General features: G+C 46.9%; 1 protein-coding gene across 1 annotated transcript in view; it reads left to right on the top strand.

Moving 5' to 3' along the window:
* The window catches only part of NEDD1 (NEDD1 gamma-tubulin ring complex targeting factor), a 551,712-nt gene that overhangs the window by 44,266 nt on the left and 492,599 nt on the right, over window positions 1–14,847 (top strand). The window contains exon 3 of the mRNA XM_069629423.1: window positions 10,891–10,985. Within this exon, the coding sequence (XP_069485524.1) occupies window positions 10,891–10,985 (95 nt within the window). The remainder of the gene's footprint in view (window positions 1–10,890; window positions 10,986–14,847) is intronic.

The following is a 14,847-nucleotide window of genomic DNA, read 5'->3' as shown; positions in this document are numbered from 1 at the left end:
AACTAAACAAAAATATTTCTGGAGCTTGTGTATCTGCTTGGATCACATGCTCTGCATAGTCCAACATCAAGTGGTCGTTGCAGAGTATTACAAGATTTGTGTTAGTAACTCAAACGGACATTGATAAGGGAGTGTTAGTAATGCTATCCCTAGTGTGAAGTGTACTGTACCCATGGTCCTTAACTCGTTGGGGTCCCTGTTTCTTTACACCATCGTGGTCGTTCGCAAGTTGCAGAATTCCTTTCTAGGCTGATGCCTTTTGATTAGTTGAAAGTTTATATTGACTTTTCTTTCCTTATTTGTCTTTTGCCGCACGGACAATTTCCTAGAATACTTGACTGAATCAACAACCAGACGCGGCCTACACAGGCCTCTTCGGGTTTATGCCCTTACATTATGTAGGGAGGGGGGTTGTTGTTCATACTGTCCGCTTTTTAGAGAATGCATATTCTGCCATCCCCTTTCCCCGCCACACTTCCCTTTAAATAAAACTCCCCTTAAATTTTGCCCTACCTGCTATTGAAATTTATGTGGAAGGACACGCACTGTGTGCAATTACTGTCTCCCTAGAGATCACCCCGGAACAACTTTGCAAGTCCTGCAAACATTTTCGACAAAGACTCTTAAAGATCGACACACCAAACGCTGGGCCGCTCACGCAAAGCAGGCCGATTCCTCCATCGACGTGATGGAGGACTCCAGCGACGGCAGTATCGGGGTCCTTAGTGATGCCGAAGGCGAGCAGTGTTAGTCGGAACCCACGTGCGGGACCCCACCTCCAATAAGCATGCCGGCGGCTCTGTGACAGACGACACCGGGCACCACAGACAAGCCCAAGAACACAAAGCACATAACCCACGGCCGACTTTTGGCAAAATCGTCGAGCGTCGAAGCCCACGTGGTGACTTTGGAAAAAGGCTCGGGTTCTTCCCTGTCCTCGGGGCCATCACGTGCGTTTTCGCCTCACGACAGGCCTCTGAAACCGGACCCCTAGGCCAGTTCAGGCACAGTGCACAAAAATGCTCTCCATTCTGGCGCTGAAGATCCGGCGGCGAAAGGCGTATCGGCATATCCGAAACAAACGTTGAAAATGCAGGAATTAATCCAATATGTCAGTGCTACCCTGTTGAAAGCAGTCACCCAAAAAGTCGAAAGCTTTGCCTTTTATCCTCCAAAAGCACTGGGGCTGTACTTTCTTCCTCCCCTGTAGACACTCTCAGGGGCAATATACCACAAGAACCAGACTACCTCCCAAGCCACCTCTACCATGCCAGACTTCCCACCTTCGTGTGACTATACACCTGAACGATTTTAATAACCTTTTAAAAAGGATGTCATGTTTTGTGTACTTTATGGATGGGCATCAAGAACTAGCATCCCTTAGAGATGCCTCACAGCCAGGGGCCTCAACACAACAACCTCCTGCTAAAAAACCTTGTCTTGAGCCACAGCATAGCACCTCTGTTCTAGGCCTCCTGACCTATCGGGACATGTACAATGAGGATCTCACAGGGTCGCAAAGCCGTAGCTCTCAAGGCAGCCTTTTGTAGGCTGCATCAATGCTATGATGACAATATCTGTCATCCAGTCGACAGACCACCAAGACCAGCCGGTAGCTGATTCTCCCCTTGATGACCAACTACAATTTAATGAACTGCTGCTGAAGGCTGCACAACATTTTAACATTCATACTCAAGAGGTACAAGTTGACAAGGACTTTGTGGAGGACATTCTTGGAGACAAAGTCTGCCACTGTTTGTTCTGCTTCTACAATCTGTTCAGACACATACAACACTCCCTACTTGCACCTAGTCTCACAAGGGCAGTTAATCCCTAGAATCGAGAAACCAATCATGCCACCGCCCACTGACCCTCTGTATATTAGAGATCAGCTAAAATCCAATGCACTAGTGGTCAACACTACCAGAAAGAAGGCGGGCACTCCCCTAGCATCAGCTGAGGCCCCGTTCAGACAAGGAAAGCAAGAAAATCTATACTTTTGGGAGAAAAGTTACCACCTCAGTGGCATACCAACCCAGAATAGCGAACAACACAGTCGAAAGAATGTTACCAGGGGTAATTTACTTGTTCTACTATTTGCAGCGAAACAAGTTATAGCCTTGCAGTGGAAGAAGACGGAGCCCCCGTCAACACTTGTGTGGATTTCTAACATTTGGCACATAATGGCCATTGAAAAAATCACAGCAACCATTCATAGGGTTTGAAAAACAGTGGGCACCTTAATATGCTAGGGATAAAATTGGGGTACTGTTGTGTCATGAGAGCATTACACCTTTTTGATATAAGGTATTAGATGGGGAAGATGGAAAAGGACAGCAGAGGGGAACTACACTAAAGGGCCTAGCGTCTTTGGAAGGGACCTTTTGCATTTGAGGTTTTAATTTTTGTACTTTTAGCTTTGCTTTGTTTTAAATGTGTAACGCAAAAAAGGGTTAGCTCTTGATGTTTGGAAAGATGTTATCATAAATATCTTCTGTTTTGTTCTTCAGACAATATTTTCCCAGATGTTGTCTTGGGGGCTCAATCTTCCGCCCCTTTGCTCTTGATTGAAGTGCCCAGGAGTTGCGGGTTGGTGGAGTCTTCCAGTCGGGGACAACTGTAAGATGCAACTCTTGTCAGCGAAGAAATGCAGAATACATCGCTTGCAGGCCTCCTTGGGACACTTCACAGGATGGAGGAAGGCGATCTGCAGCGCCGATTACTGTTGGCAGGCAATAGCACTTCCCAGTTCTGTTGCAGTCACAGAAGCTGCTCCAGGACAGGTTTCCTTGAAGATGGGACACTGGAATTCGGGGAGCTGGTGACATATGGCACAATCTGATGAATACCAACGTTCCAGACTTTAATGTGGAACGGTATCATTTCTGGCGAGGTAGCCCACGAAAGAGCTGGTCAGTCCAGGGACACGTCTGAAAGCTCTGAAGGGCTGGATCCTCGCAAAGGCATTGAGACTAGTTGGTCACACTAGTCCAAGGGCAGAAGCACAGCCCTGGGTCTTCGGAGGTAAGACTGATGAGCAGGGTTTCACCAGGCTGGACACTGTTGGGGATGCTGCTTCACTTCATGAGTCATCTTCGGGTCAACGGTCTGCATTTCTTCGAGGGGTTCTTGGCTACAGTGTAGATCTGAAGAATAGCTGCAGAAGTCCTCCTCTTATTCATAATCCTAGCTTGAAGCCAGTTCAAGCTCATGAATGGTAAGGGTCTGCACCATTCAGACAGCCAGTAGTTGTCCAATCGAGGACAATTGCTGGTTTCACATCCACCCCAGTAGCAAACTTTATGGTACCAGTGATGTGGGCTGGGACTAGATGGTCCCAGTGCTCTTCCTGGGCCGCATACACACAAAGGCTCAATAGAATGTGAAAGCGGCAGCTCTGCCGGGCAAGTGCATGACCTTAATGACTTTCCTGACTTGAGAGCGCCGTAACAAGGCCGAAGAACAAGTGAAAATTCTGTAGCGAAGCCATTTTAGGGCACTAGGCACGTTCAGTAGCCATAGGCAGTAAACGCGAATGTGCACACTAAAAATAATGCAAAAATGATAAAAATATAACTGCTGCCGCCAGATTGTCTTTAGACACATGTAACCATCTGTGTGAAAGGTTAGGCTGATACAAACATATACCCATTGCACTGCATTGGAAGATGCTGTGTGTTGTATAATAACACAAGAATTCAAAAGGGAAACCTAGTTTCCCAGTACTGATAGTCTGACGGAGAGATAATTTCCCCATAAGAGCACCTGGAGTCCGCCTCTAGGATGGAAGTGGTGCGCGGTATAAGTCAACATAGCATAACATGTGAGCCGAAGGTATGACAAGTGAAGCTGAAAACTTCCCTTCACAATGTCATGATCTGATCAAAAACACAGCAAAAAGAATGGTGTTCCATAGGAAACTATGAAGGGAAAGTTGCAAAAAGAAATCCGAATGGATTGGGTCCTCCCACGTATTCCTTATCTTTGATCATTCCAATATCTAAGCTTTGCTGCCTCAGAGTTTTATTTCAACAGGGGGTGCTGTGCGTCAATGCCTGTCGATGTCCCTCTGAGGCCTCCGTCTCGATGTCACTGCAGGTATATATAGCCCGCGCAGGGCTGTTGGCCACGGTTCCGTTTTTCCGCACTTTCAGATTTGGATGCGTAACGCCTCGTTCATGACAGGAATATTTGTGAAAATCTTCTTTGAATTTCTTTGAAATCTCATCTTCATCTCGAGTTTCGATACAAAATATCTTCGTCTACTCCACCATCCGGCTTCAAGAAGTGCTTTGTCTGCGGTGCAAAGATGTAGTTGACGGACCCTCACAGGATCTGCCTGTGCTGCTTGGGGTTGAATCATGCGTCTTCGGAGTTCGAGGACTGCTTGTCAATGATGGCCAAGCTTTGAGAGAGGGTTGAGGGAAACTTGCGGCAGGTAAGCCCCAAAAATCCCCTCCTACTCAACAAAAAACCTCTGACGAGTTGAGGACAACTTCTCCTCGTCGGAAAAAGGTCCAAATGTTCCTGTTTACAAATGGTTCTTACCATTTGTAGACTTCGAGGCATGGGAATAAAAGATGCATAGGTCGCCATCATCCTCCTCGTCTAGTTCACCGTCGTTTGCCCCATAAAATCCAGTTCACCGGCCGTTGTAGGTGTTTAAACTCTGTATGTTAAGGGTCTTCGCGAACGTGGCCTTGCCCCACCCCTCAAACACCTAAAGGCGATGCTCCAGTCGAAAGACCTCAGAAGCACAAGAGCCGTGTGTCTTCGGACCCGGCCGCCAAGTCTCCTCGAGAGCAATCCCATCCCTCGAGTCGAGAAGTCTCCTTAAAGACTAAAATACCGACGTCGTAGGAATTTATTATGTTGGGACCGCAAGGTGCGTCATCGACGCCATCAGCGCTGATTCCAGTGGAGAAGCCATCAACGCCTTGAGTGTCGACCTCCTTGATGCCACAGGTGTCGATTTTTAATCGACACAATTGTCGAAGCCATCAGCGCTTTTGTCGAAACAATCTGTATGTCAACTTTTTCGGCTCCTATATCAACTAACATAATGTCAACTTCAGTTGAAAAAACATACAATACTCTACCACGTTCAGACTTCAAGTCTCTCTTCAATTTATGAAGAGGCAGAGGAGTCCTCTGATGAAGAAAGACCCTTTGGACTACAATATGGGACACCATCGGTACCTGAGGCACTCCTAGCAGAGGACTCGCGCATGAAGAAATTACAAGAGTGCCTTCATGAGGCTAGTGGGATTGACACCTCTCCTAAGGTTGAATTTGGAACTGCAGACCCTGGGGACCACGCTGAGGTAACATAGAGACAGCTAATGTCAAGGGTCATGAAATATATGGGATGGTTGAGGCCCACACCTGTTTTTGAGCAGGATGATTTCACCGACCTATTGGACAGAGGGACACAGGAAGATCCAATCGTCCCTTTTCACCAAGCCTTGTAAAGGAGGGTGGCTTCTAATTGGGAGGCACCAGAGGTTATTCCAGCTGTAAATAAAAAGCTGACCGCGAAGTAGTCTCCAGATCTGATCCTTTTTACCCCTCTGAACACCCAACTCCAGAAAGCCTTGTAGTGCAGGCCGCCACTTCCACAGGCAGACAAAATGCCTACCCCACCATACCCCAGGATAGAGATGACAAAAGGTATGACGCAGTGGCCAAAAAGGCTTTTCGGCCGGCAGTATGGCTTTAAAGTCGGCCAAATGCTATGTGCAGGCTAGTGAGATTCACACACACCCTTTGGTAGTGCATTTCTATGGTGGCTGACCATATCCCCGAGGGGTAGGAGCGAGACGGTTTCTTTAACATCGTCAAGGATGGCAAAGACACAAGTTGGAGTCCCTCCAGACTGGTCTCGACTCTGTTGACAGTATCAGCAGAGCTATAGTGGCTAGTACAGTGATAAACAGATTTGCTTGTTTGCGAACAAGATTTGTCCCAGACGTACAATCCAGGCTTCTCAACATACCATCTTTGTTCACAAGACTGCAGTAGGGGGCAGGTTGTTGCAGCATTTAGCAGCAGGCTATTAATTCAGATGCTTGGGCATTGGAAACAGTTGCCCAAGGTTACTGCCTACCTTTCCTACAAAAATCTGTCGTGCAACGGGGAACAACTCTTTGAAGGTTCCAGATCTGCTCCTTCTGCAGGAGATTTTAACCCTGCTAGAGAAAGGTGCCATAGAACCAGTACCTGTAGCTGAGAGGAACAAGGGTTGGTACTCCCCATATTTTCTTATTCCAATTAAGGACGGAGGATTGAGACCCATCTCGGACTTAAGAGACTTGAACAAGTTCCTCAGGAAGGACAAATTACAGATGGGAACCCTTTCTCAGATCCTTCAGGCCCTCCAGCTTCAGGATTGGCTAGGATCATTGTATCTCCAGGAGGCTTACTTTCGTGTGCCGATCCATCACAAGCACAGACGGTACCAGAAGTTCGCCGTTGGCGATTCTCATCAGTTTTGGGTTCTGCCATTTGGGCTGTCCTCCGCCCTCAGGGTTTTCACCAAGCTAATGGCGGTTGTGGCAGCGAGTCGCTGGAGAGAGGGGATTCAAGTCTACCACTACCTAGACGATTGGCTGATCAGGGCCAGTTCCCCGGAACAGGCCTTGCAACATCTTAGCTCCACCTGTCTCTCCCTCCACTGGCTGGGTTTCTCCCTCAACTTCAAGAAGTCCCACATGATACCATCACAAAGACTCCTATTCATCGGAGCAGTCCTGGATGCATACCTGGGCAAAGCCTCGCTACCAGAGGTGAGGGCTCGAGACCTTTTGCAGATGGTGACCAAATTCCAAAATGCCCAACATCTACCGGCCTTACATTTTCTGAGGTTGCTCGGCCTTATGGCATCCTGCATTTTTCTGGTGCCAGAGGCTCGCCAGAGAATGAGATCTCTCCAGTGGGCTCTCAGGACCCAGTGGTCACAATTCTCAGGAAGGATGTCAGATCTCCTACATATCCCAGACAGTTTTCAATGGATGTTCAGTGGTGGGCCTGTCAGGGGGGGACCTCTTGAAAGGAGAACCGTTTTGACAGCGATGGCCGGAGATAACAGTAATGACGTATGGTTGTATACTAATTGACCTTTTCTTAGTTGACCTCGGGAGAATCTACCCAATTTAGGTCAATTAGGACATATATGCAGGGGGAAACCCCCTGCAACCCCCAACCCCCTACCAATCCCCTTTTTATTTTAATCCAAAACCAACCGAATACATATATAAAATAGCTAAAATATAAGTCAATTGTGCAGAAGGGCAATTAGGACCACTATAATTAGGTCAAATGTGCAAAAGGTCAATTTGGGTACTACCGTGACGGATGCCTCACTCACGGGGTGGGCAGCCCATACCAACGATTTGACCATCCGTGGTTGTTGGTCGCCAACGGAGTCCAAACTACATATCAACATTTTAGAGCTGAGGGCAATCAGACTAGCGCTGAAGGCCTTCCTGCCATCTGTACGGGGAAAGAATGTCCTGATGATAATGGACAACACAGAGGCCGTGTACTACCTCAACAAGTGAGGTGGTGTAGGGTCACTACCAGTGTGCAGAAAGCAATGCAGCTCTGGTTCTGGGCTATACAAGAAGGAAACTCCATCGGCAGTTTACCTAGCCAGAGAGCAGTGAACGCTCTGAGCAGGCAGAGCACAGTATCCCACTAGTGGGAACTAGCTCAGGAAGTTCTTCAGGACATCTTCACCCTTGGGGGAACCCCTCAAGTGGATCTGTTTGCGACCAGTGCCAACCGGAAGTGCGAGCTGTACTGCTCAAGGGAATTTCCCCCCCAAGAGGTTTTGCTTTCGGCCAGAAGGCCAGCAACAAAATATTTTTATACTGCTTCCGCTGGAATAAGTTCTGCAGCTGGTGTAGAGATAAGAATGTTAACCCGTTCTCATGTAATACACCTAAATCTACCTCTTTTATTGCATCTAGCAAATCTGGGGCTCCAGATTGGTACCATCAAGGGATATATGGCAGCGCTTTCTATTTTTAAGCACACTTCAGAGGAAGTCTCCTACTTTAAGATTCCTTTAGTAGTACAGTTTTTAAAGGGACTAACTAATGTTTACCCTCCTAGTCCCCGTTTCAAGTCCCACTATGGGATCTCAGCTTGGTGTTAAACTAGTTGATGGGAGCTCCTTTCGAACCTCTACATTCTTGTCCATTAAAACTTCTAACTCTGAAAACTGTCGTCTTAGTGGCACTAACATCAGCCCGAAGGGTGAGTGAGCTACAGGCCTAATCCTGCAAGCCTCCTCATACTGTCTCTCATAAAGACGGAGTGGTACTCAAAGTGAAGCCTACTTTTCTCCCCAAAATTGATTCCTAGTTTCAAATTACTCAGAAAATAATGCTACCTTCTTTTTAATCCTCCTCCACATCCTGAGAAGGAAGAGGAAAGACTTCACAGGCTTGATCCTAGACATGCACTGAGTTTTTACATCTCCAGATTGGCAAAATTGCGACAGGATGACCAGTATTTGTGGGCTCTTCAGGTCACAAATTGGGACTGGCCATTACTAAGCAAACCATATCCAGATGGATAATACTAACTATATCACAATGTTAGACTGGCAGGTAAAGACCCTCCAGAACATCATTCGACCAGGGGCATTGCAACTTCGTTCACCTTGCAGAGGTGAATTCCGATAAGACTTATTTGCAGCTGCCACATGGTCGTCTATGCACACATTTACTGAACATTACAGTTTAGACTCCTTCGGGGCACGAATCTGCTTTTGGAAAAGCAGTTTTGCACTCTGTGCATACATGAACACACTCATTTGTACTCCCTCCTCCAAATAAAGTAAACTGCTTTGGGAGTGTATCATAGATAAGGAATATGTGGGAGGACACAATCCATTAGAAGAACAAGTTACTTCCCTATGGTAACGTTCTTTCGACTGGATGTTCCTCCCACGTATTCCTTATCGCCCCTCCCAACCTACTTCGCAATAGAATTTCCCATCTGGTTGCGGTCTACGCTCTCTCAGGGGTAGTAACCGTCAAATACAGGGTAAAGCAACACTCGTCAAAACGGAACTGAGGCCAACTGGCGCTGCGCGTGCTACATATACCTGTGGTGATGTTGGCATCGAGATATAGGCCTCCGAGGGACAGTCAACAGGCATCAATGCACAGCACCCCCTGCTGAAAAAGGCAGCTGAAATCTCAAAGATGGAATACGTGGGAGGAACATCCAGTCGAAAGAACGTTACCATGGGTAAGTAACTTGTTCATCTTTCCTAACAGTACCCCGGGAAGGATCGAAGATGGGACGGAATGGAATAACACCTCTCCAAACTCGGATATTCTAAAGGATTCCTGCCCTACCTGGGCATCTTGTTTCTCATCTCAGTTCAGACAGTAGTACCTACCAAACGTTTCGGTGGATTTCCAAATGTTGCCGCTCTCCAGCTGTTGGTGGTTTACCCTTTGTAGAATGTCTGACAGTGTACGGTCTCTTTCTGATAACGGGGGAATACACAAGACAATCTTCCTAGACCTGGATTGTCTTGAAGGATGTACACCTGTTAATAGGTCCAAGATTAATGTTCAATTGCTTATATTTTCTTGTTCCTTTTGTCTTTTGAAGAGTAGCGTAGCCCATCTCCTACCTGGGTTGTGAAGCTTTCTTTAGGAGATTCTGGTTTACTTCCTTATCTGGGGGAGATGGATAGGTTCATATGGAAATAAGAAATAACTTTGGGAAGGAAATTAGGGCGGGTCCTAAAAACGACTTTGTTCTTTTGTAACACTGTCAATAGCTTGTTTGAACATAGTCCCTGGATCTTGCTCACCTTTCTGGCCAATGTCATAGCTGTGAGAAAAGGCAGCTTTGAATGTTGGGTCTTCTGTCTCCCTTGGCCATTGCTTCAAAAGAGTATCCCATTGGTGCGGGCGGGGGGCGCAGGGGGAGGTTGGAGGGGCAGCTGATGAAGAGGATGCCAACCCTGAGAGCTCTACACCCAGCCCTGCAAAATACTGCTCTTTATCCTGATTGAGCTGCATTAACTGAATGGTGTGTTTGCAAGGGGTGGGGATCCTGCTCCTCTCAGCAGTGCTTGCTCCTCTCAGCAGTGCTTTCTACTGGTGGATGCTCGGCATTAACAGGAGAACAGAGCTTTCTTGGAGGCCCTCCCTGAGCCCACCACAAGATGGCCAAGGCTCAGCTTTGAAAGTTCAAGTTCTGAAGCTGAAGGTAACAAACACAAATCCCCACTCTGTTCGAGTAAAGAAAGGGACAAGCCACAGATGAGATTTTTTAAAAAAAACGGAAACCTGCCCTTCACAGCGGGTCAATGAAAATTTTGTTTACAAAGTCTGTTCTATTGGCTTATCTATTGCTTCTTTTAACATGCAAATGTGATGGTTTTTGAAAACTGAGTTGGTTTCGTCCTGCCAAAGAAGTTAGAATTATTGTGAAAAATTAATTTCTACCTCCATTGGACTTTTTTTCCTGTGCCTTGTACAAATAAACGTAGGCGGTTATACCAGAATTAATGTAGGTTTCTGCCCCTCCGTGGCTATTCTGATGGTGGACGGCTGAGTAAGAAACCTATGAGAAAAATCAGTTGTATATAAAACTATTGCCATTCCTGAACATTTAGTGTAATGGTCCGGCAGGACTACATTTCGCTGGCTTTGACCAATGTAAGCCTTGCCGGTTGTAGTTATTGTGTGTTCTCAATCAAAGGGTTCCCCTGATCAGACGAGAAAGCTTCTCATTATTGTGGGCTATGCTGGGTCCTACAAGGAGCCTACATTTGAGGAACGAGAGTGCTCAGGCAAGCCATGCAAATGTTAAGTTTTACATATCTAGTCAAATTGCCTTCCATAACATTTTGTTCAGATAATTTTCTAGCCAGTGCTGCTGCCTGTGGTGATACAATAGTAATTTCAAGCTGCAAGTCCAAATCTGTTCAGCTTTTTACACTTGCTGAGGGGGTAAGTACAAAGGTGTTTTTGTCTTTCTGTATTGCTGCAGTGTGGGGTTTGCAAATACTTTTATCTATATAACTTTCCTAACTCCTGCAGCAGGCCAGGCAATAAAAAAGATCCGAAGATGGTGCACAATGCCTCAAAATAATTTGAGACCCTCTCTTTTGGGGTTCAGTCTTACCTATGTAATCAGTTCTTGCCACTTCAAAAGGGTGTAGCTGATGAGCACATTTTCTTGACTACCGAGATGTACAGAGACTGTTGTATGCTTTGGCAACCTACATCCAATGCAGTCTTTTCCTTCTATTGCTCCACAATAGAGGAGCGAATTGGTGCTTCCAGAATTTGCCAGTCATTTTCCAGCGGAGTGTTGCTGCCCTGCTTCTGACATCACATTGGAGTGGAACCTTGAGGAAGCCTGTCGAGAGTGACGTTAATGTGTTTTGCCATTTTGGTCAGTATTTTCAGACAGTTCATCTTCAGACACTGCAAGTCAAGGCGGCTGCGGAGCAGTGGGTCCAAATTGATATTGTCTTAAGATTTGGATATTGCTGATACTGGGCGTGGAGCTACAAGCAGTACATAGCAGGTACGCCAAAGTACTCCAGGAAACGAGCAGTGTTGGTGCAGCAAAACCTGCCTGTACTAATAGAAGGGCGTGCAGGAGAATTGATATGCTATGCCTGGGTGGCACAAACACCATCACGGGATCGGAAACCCGAGACAGTGATCAGTCATGACATCTGAAACCCAAAAGAGCAAGGGGAAAAAGGCTCACCTTGGAGGCATGCACCAAGACTGCGCTCCCAGCAGAGCATCCTGCCCAAGCATCAACACCTCAAAGGGAGCAGAAGCTCATGGAAGGAGATCAACAGATTCTTGAGGCCATAGCATCTCTCAAGGCGTCTCTGGAGGCTAAAATAGACGCCATCAGCATTGATGTGAACTTGCTGAGACGAGATGTGAGGGCACTTGCTGAACGTACAGGAACGCTTGAGAAGTCGGTGGCAGAGAATACAAGTGGCCTTAAAGACACCACAGACAAAGTCTGGGTACTGAAACAAGTGCGTAATTTGGAGGACCGAGCTGAGGATGCAGAAGGCAAGGCTAAACACAATGTACAAATTATTGGGCTCCCGGAAGGTGAAGGAGCAAACCCGACGGAGTACATAGAGACCCTGATGCAACAAGAAATTGGTCCAGTTGCCCTCAGTCAAAGCTTCACGGTAGAAAGGGCGCATAGGTCGCTGACTAGGAAACCATCGCCGGGAGCCCTGCTGAGGCCAATAACCCGGATTCTGAGCTACTGTGATGGGGAAAATATCCTCTAGCACTTTTGCAAATGTGGGACAGTCTAGCGAGCGTCGGCCACGATAACAGCAAATCCGGCCTTTACCCTGCAGGTTCAAAAGCAACGAATGAGCTATGTAGCGGTGAAGATGAGACTGTGGGCAGCTAATCTGAAGTACATGCTGTTGTATTAAACTGAAAGTGATGCGCAAGGGCTGCGCAATCTCCTTCGATAACCCAGAGGAGACACAAATGGATGGATATGCAGAACTTGCCAACCGGAGAAGAATCCGATACATGGAGTCAGGAGTAACCATATGCAGAAGATCATAACAATTACACGACTGCAGAAGCCTGGAAGCACAAGCTTCAGAAAGCAAATGTTGCTAAATTCAGGAGCCAACAGCGTGGTGTTACTTTACACCGCACTACGTAGGAATGTTCTCCACCCAAGATTGCAGTGGTTTGCATGGATACTAGCGCCGCCCGAGTGCACGCATCCCGACATGGAGATTTAGGAGTGAGTCTCTGAGGGACAAGAAGTGTGGTGTCGGCGGGTACGTTATGGGAAGCCTTCAAGCTGGTAATCAGAGGGACAGCAATCGCCATGGGGGTTCAAGCTGCAATAGAGAACGACTTAAGCCAGGCAGGAGCAAAATTAGAAGCCCTAAACGATCAGTGACCCATCCAGTGGGTGCGCCCAATAGGCTATAGCCCTGCAGCAGGAATGTTTAGGACAGTGGGATAGATTGGGTAAGTTGAGTTACAGGAAATATGTGGAACGACAACATGCCGAAGGAGACAGACCGGGATGCTTGCTAGCCTGTTTATACAAAAGTGAAACTGAGCGGAACATGATTCGGGCAATCACAGCTAGGAATGGGGAAACCTGTGCGACACAACATGATATAAACTAATGTTTTAATGATTTTTATAAGGAATTATACGAAGAGACGTCGGATATCCTGAGTCGGATAGAGGATACTCTAGCGCTGATGGATCTTCTGAAGCTAGATGCAGAAGAGGTCGACAAGCTGAAACCACCCCTAAGAACAGAAGAGCGGGAACACACAATAAGACCGTTGCCCTCAGGTAAAGCTCCCCGGGCGGGCGGTCGGGCGGACAGACTATCAAGTGAGTTCTACAAAGAATTTGTGGCAGAGATTACTCCCTCATTGTTGGCTATGCTAAATGAATCATTAGATGAAGGCATTTTACCACTGACATTGAGAGTCCATCCTAGTCCCATTACTGAAGCCTAACAAACCTGATGCCGAATGCGGCTCTTACAGACCCCTTTCGCTTCTCAATCAAGACTGGAAAATACTGGCCACTCTTATGGCTATTCTGTTGAAACCTATAATTCAAAAACTCGTACACCCAGATCAGTCAGGTTCTGTCCCACTTGTAATCTGAGACGATTGCACCATGTCATAGACCAGACCCAAGACACCACCCAGTTTATGGCTGTAGCCTCGCTGGATCTGGTCAGCGTGTTTGACTTGGTCAGATGGCCATGGCTATTAGCAGTGTTAAAAGGTTACGGCATGGGCCCTACGTGTATTAAATGGGTTGAGTTACTGTACAGTTACCCGGGGGCGAGAGTCAAAACGGGCACTGCCATATCGGAACAATAGAAGTTAAGCAAAGGGACGAGACAAGGCTATCCTTGGTCCCCCGTTATTTATACTAGCCGTAGAGCCATTGGTGGTATATTTACAGAAAGAATACCACGAGGCAGGCATCAGCATACGGTGTAGCACGTATCTGGTCTCCCTATATGCGGACAATATGCTTCTTTACCTACAACAACCAGAGACTAACCTAGAATACATATTAGTGTTCGAGCGCTATGCAGACCTGCCTGGGATTACAATAAATTCACAAGTCATGTTTATTCCCCCTTGCAGGGTATAGGGGTGAACCCCGGAGTGCGGCACCAGAGTTACTGATTAAATGGGAAATTGACATATTTAAATATCTAGGGGTAGACATTTTCCATGAGCCTAAAGTAGAACATGCGCAGAACACAGCAAGGGCGGGAAACAAAATGCCAGGCTGCCGCTTTCACTAATGGGTAGTGCTGTGCTGCAGAAAACGGTGATGCTTCCGAGACTGCTGCATTACTTCACGGACATCCCATATAATATAATCCCAGAGCCGGAGCTTCCTTTGGCATAGCTCGAGATGTAGAATGTTTCTAGTGAAGTTACAGATACCATATGAACAGGGTGGGATAAAATTGCCAGATTTTTAGGGGTATTTTGTGGCGTGCAAACCTCAGTTTGCCACATACTGGCTATCAGACTAGCAGACTCAGACACTGAGTTGCTACAACCGGCATGGGCACCATTCTTTTTAAAAGAAATGGTGTGGACCACGATATCACAGGACCCCAAACCCCCTTTTTTTGCTGAGGCTAGGCATGACGATGTGACAAAGGGCCTGCCGCTTTCTGGACAAAAACTCCCTACTCCCCTCTAATCCCATTGGTGACACTTAAGAGTGAAGACTGTCAATTTAGGCTGAATGTCGGGAAGTACTGGGAGCCTTGGGGGTGGGGGGGTGGTGACACTAG

Source organism: Ambystoma mexicanum, chromosome 12 (genome assembly GCF_040938575.1).
Source record: "Ambystoma mexicanum isolate Mex_15411 chromosome 12, UKY_AmexF1_1, whole genome shotgun sequence".
Taxonomy (NCBI): domain Eukaryota; kingdom Metazoa; phylum Chordata; class Amphibia; order Caudata; family Ambystomatidae; genus Ambystoma; species Ambystoma mexicanum.
Note: the sequence above shows the minus strand (reverse complement) of the source record. Positions and strands in the feature narration are given on the sequence as shown.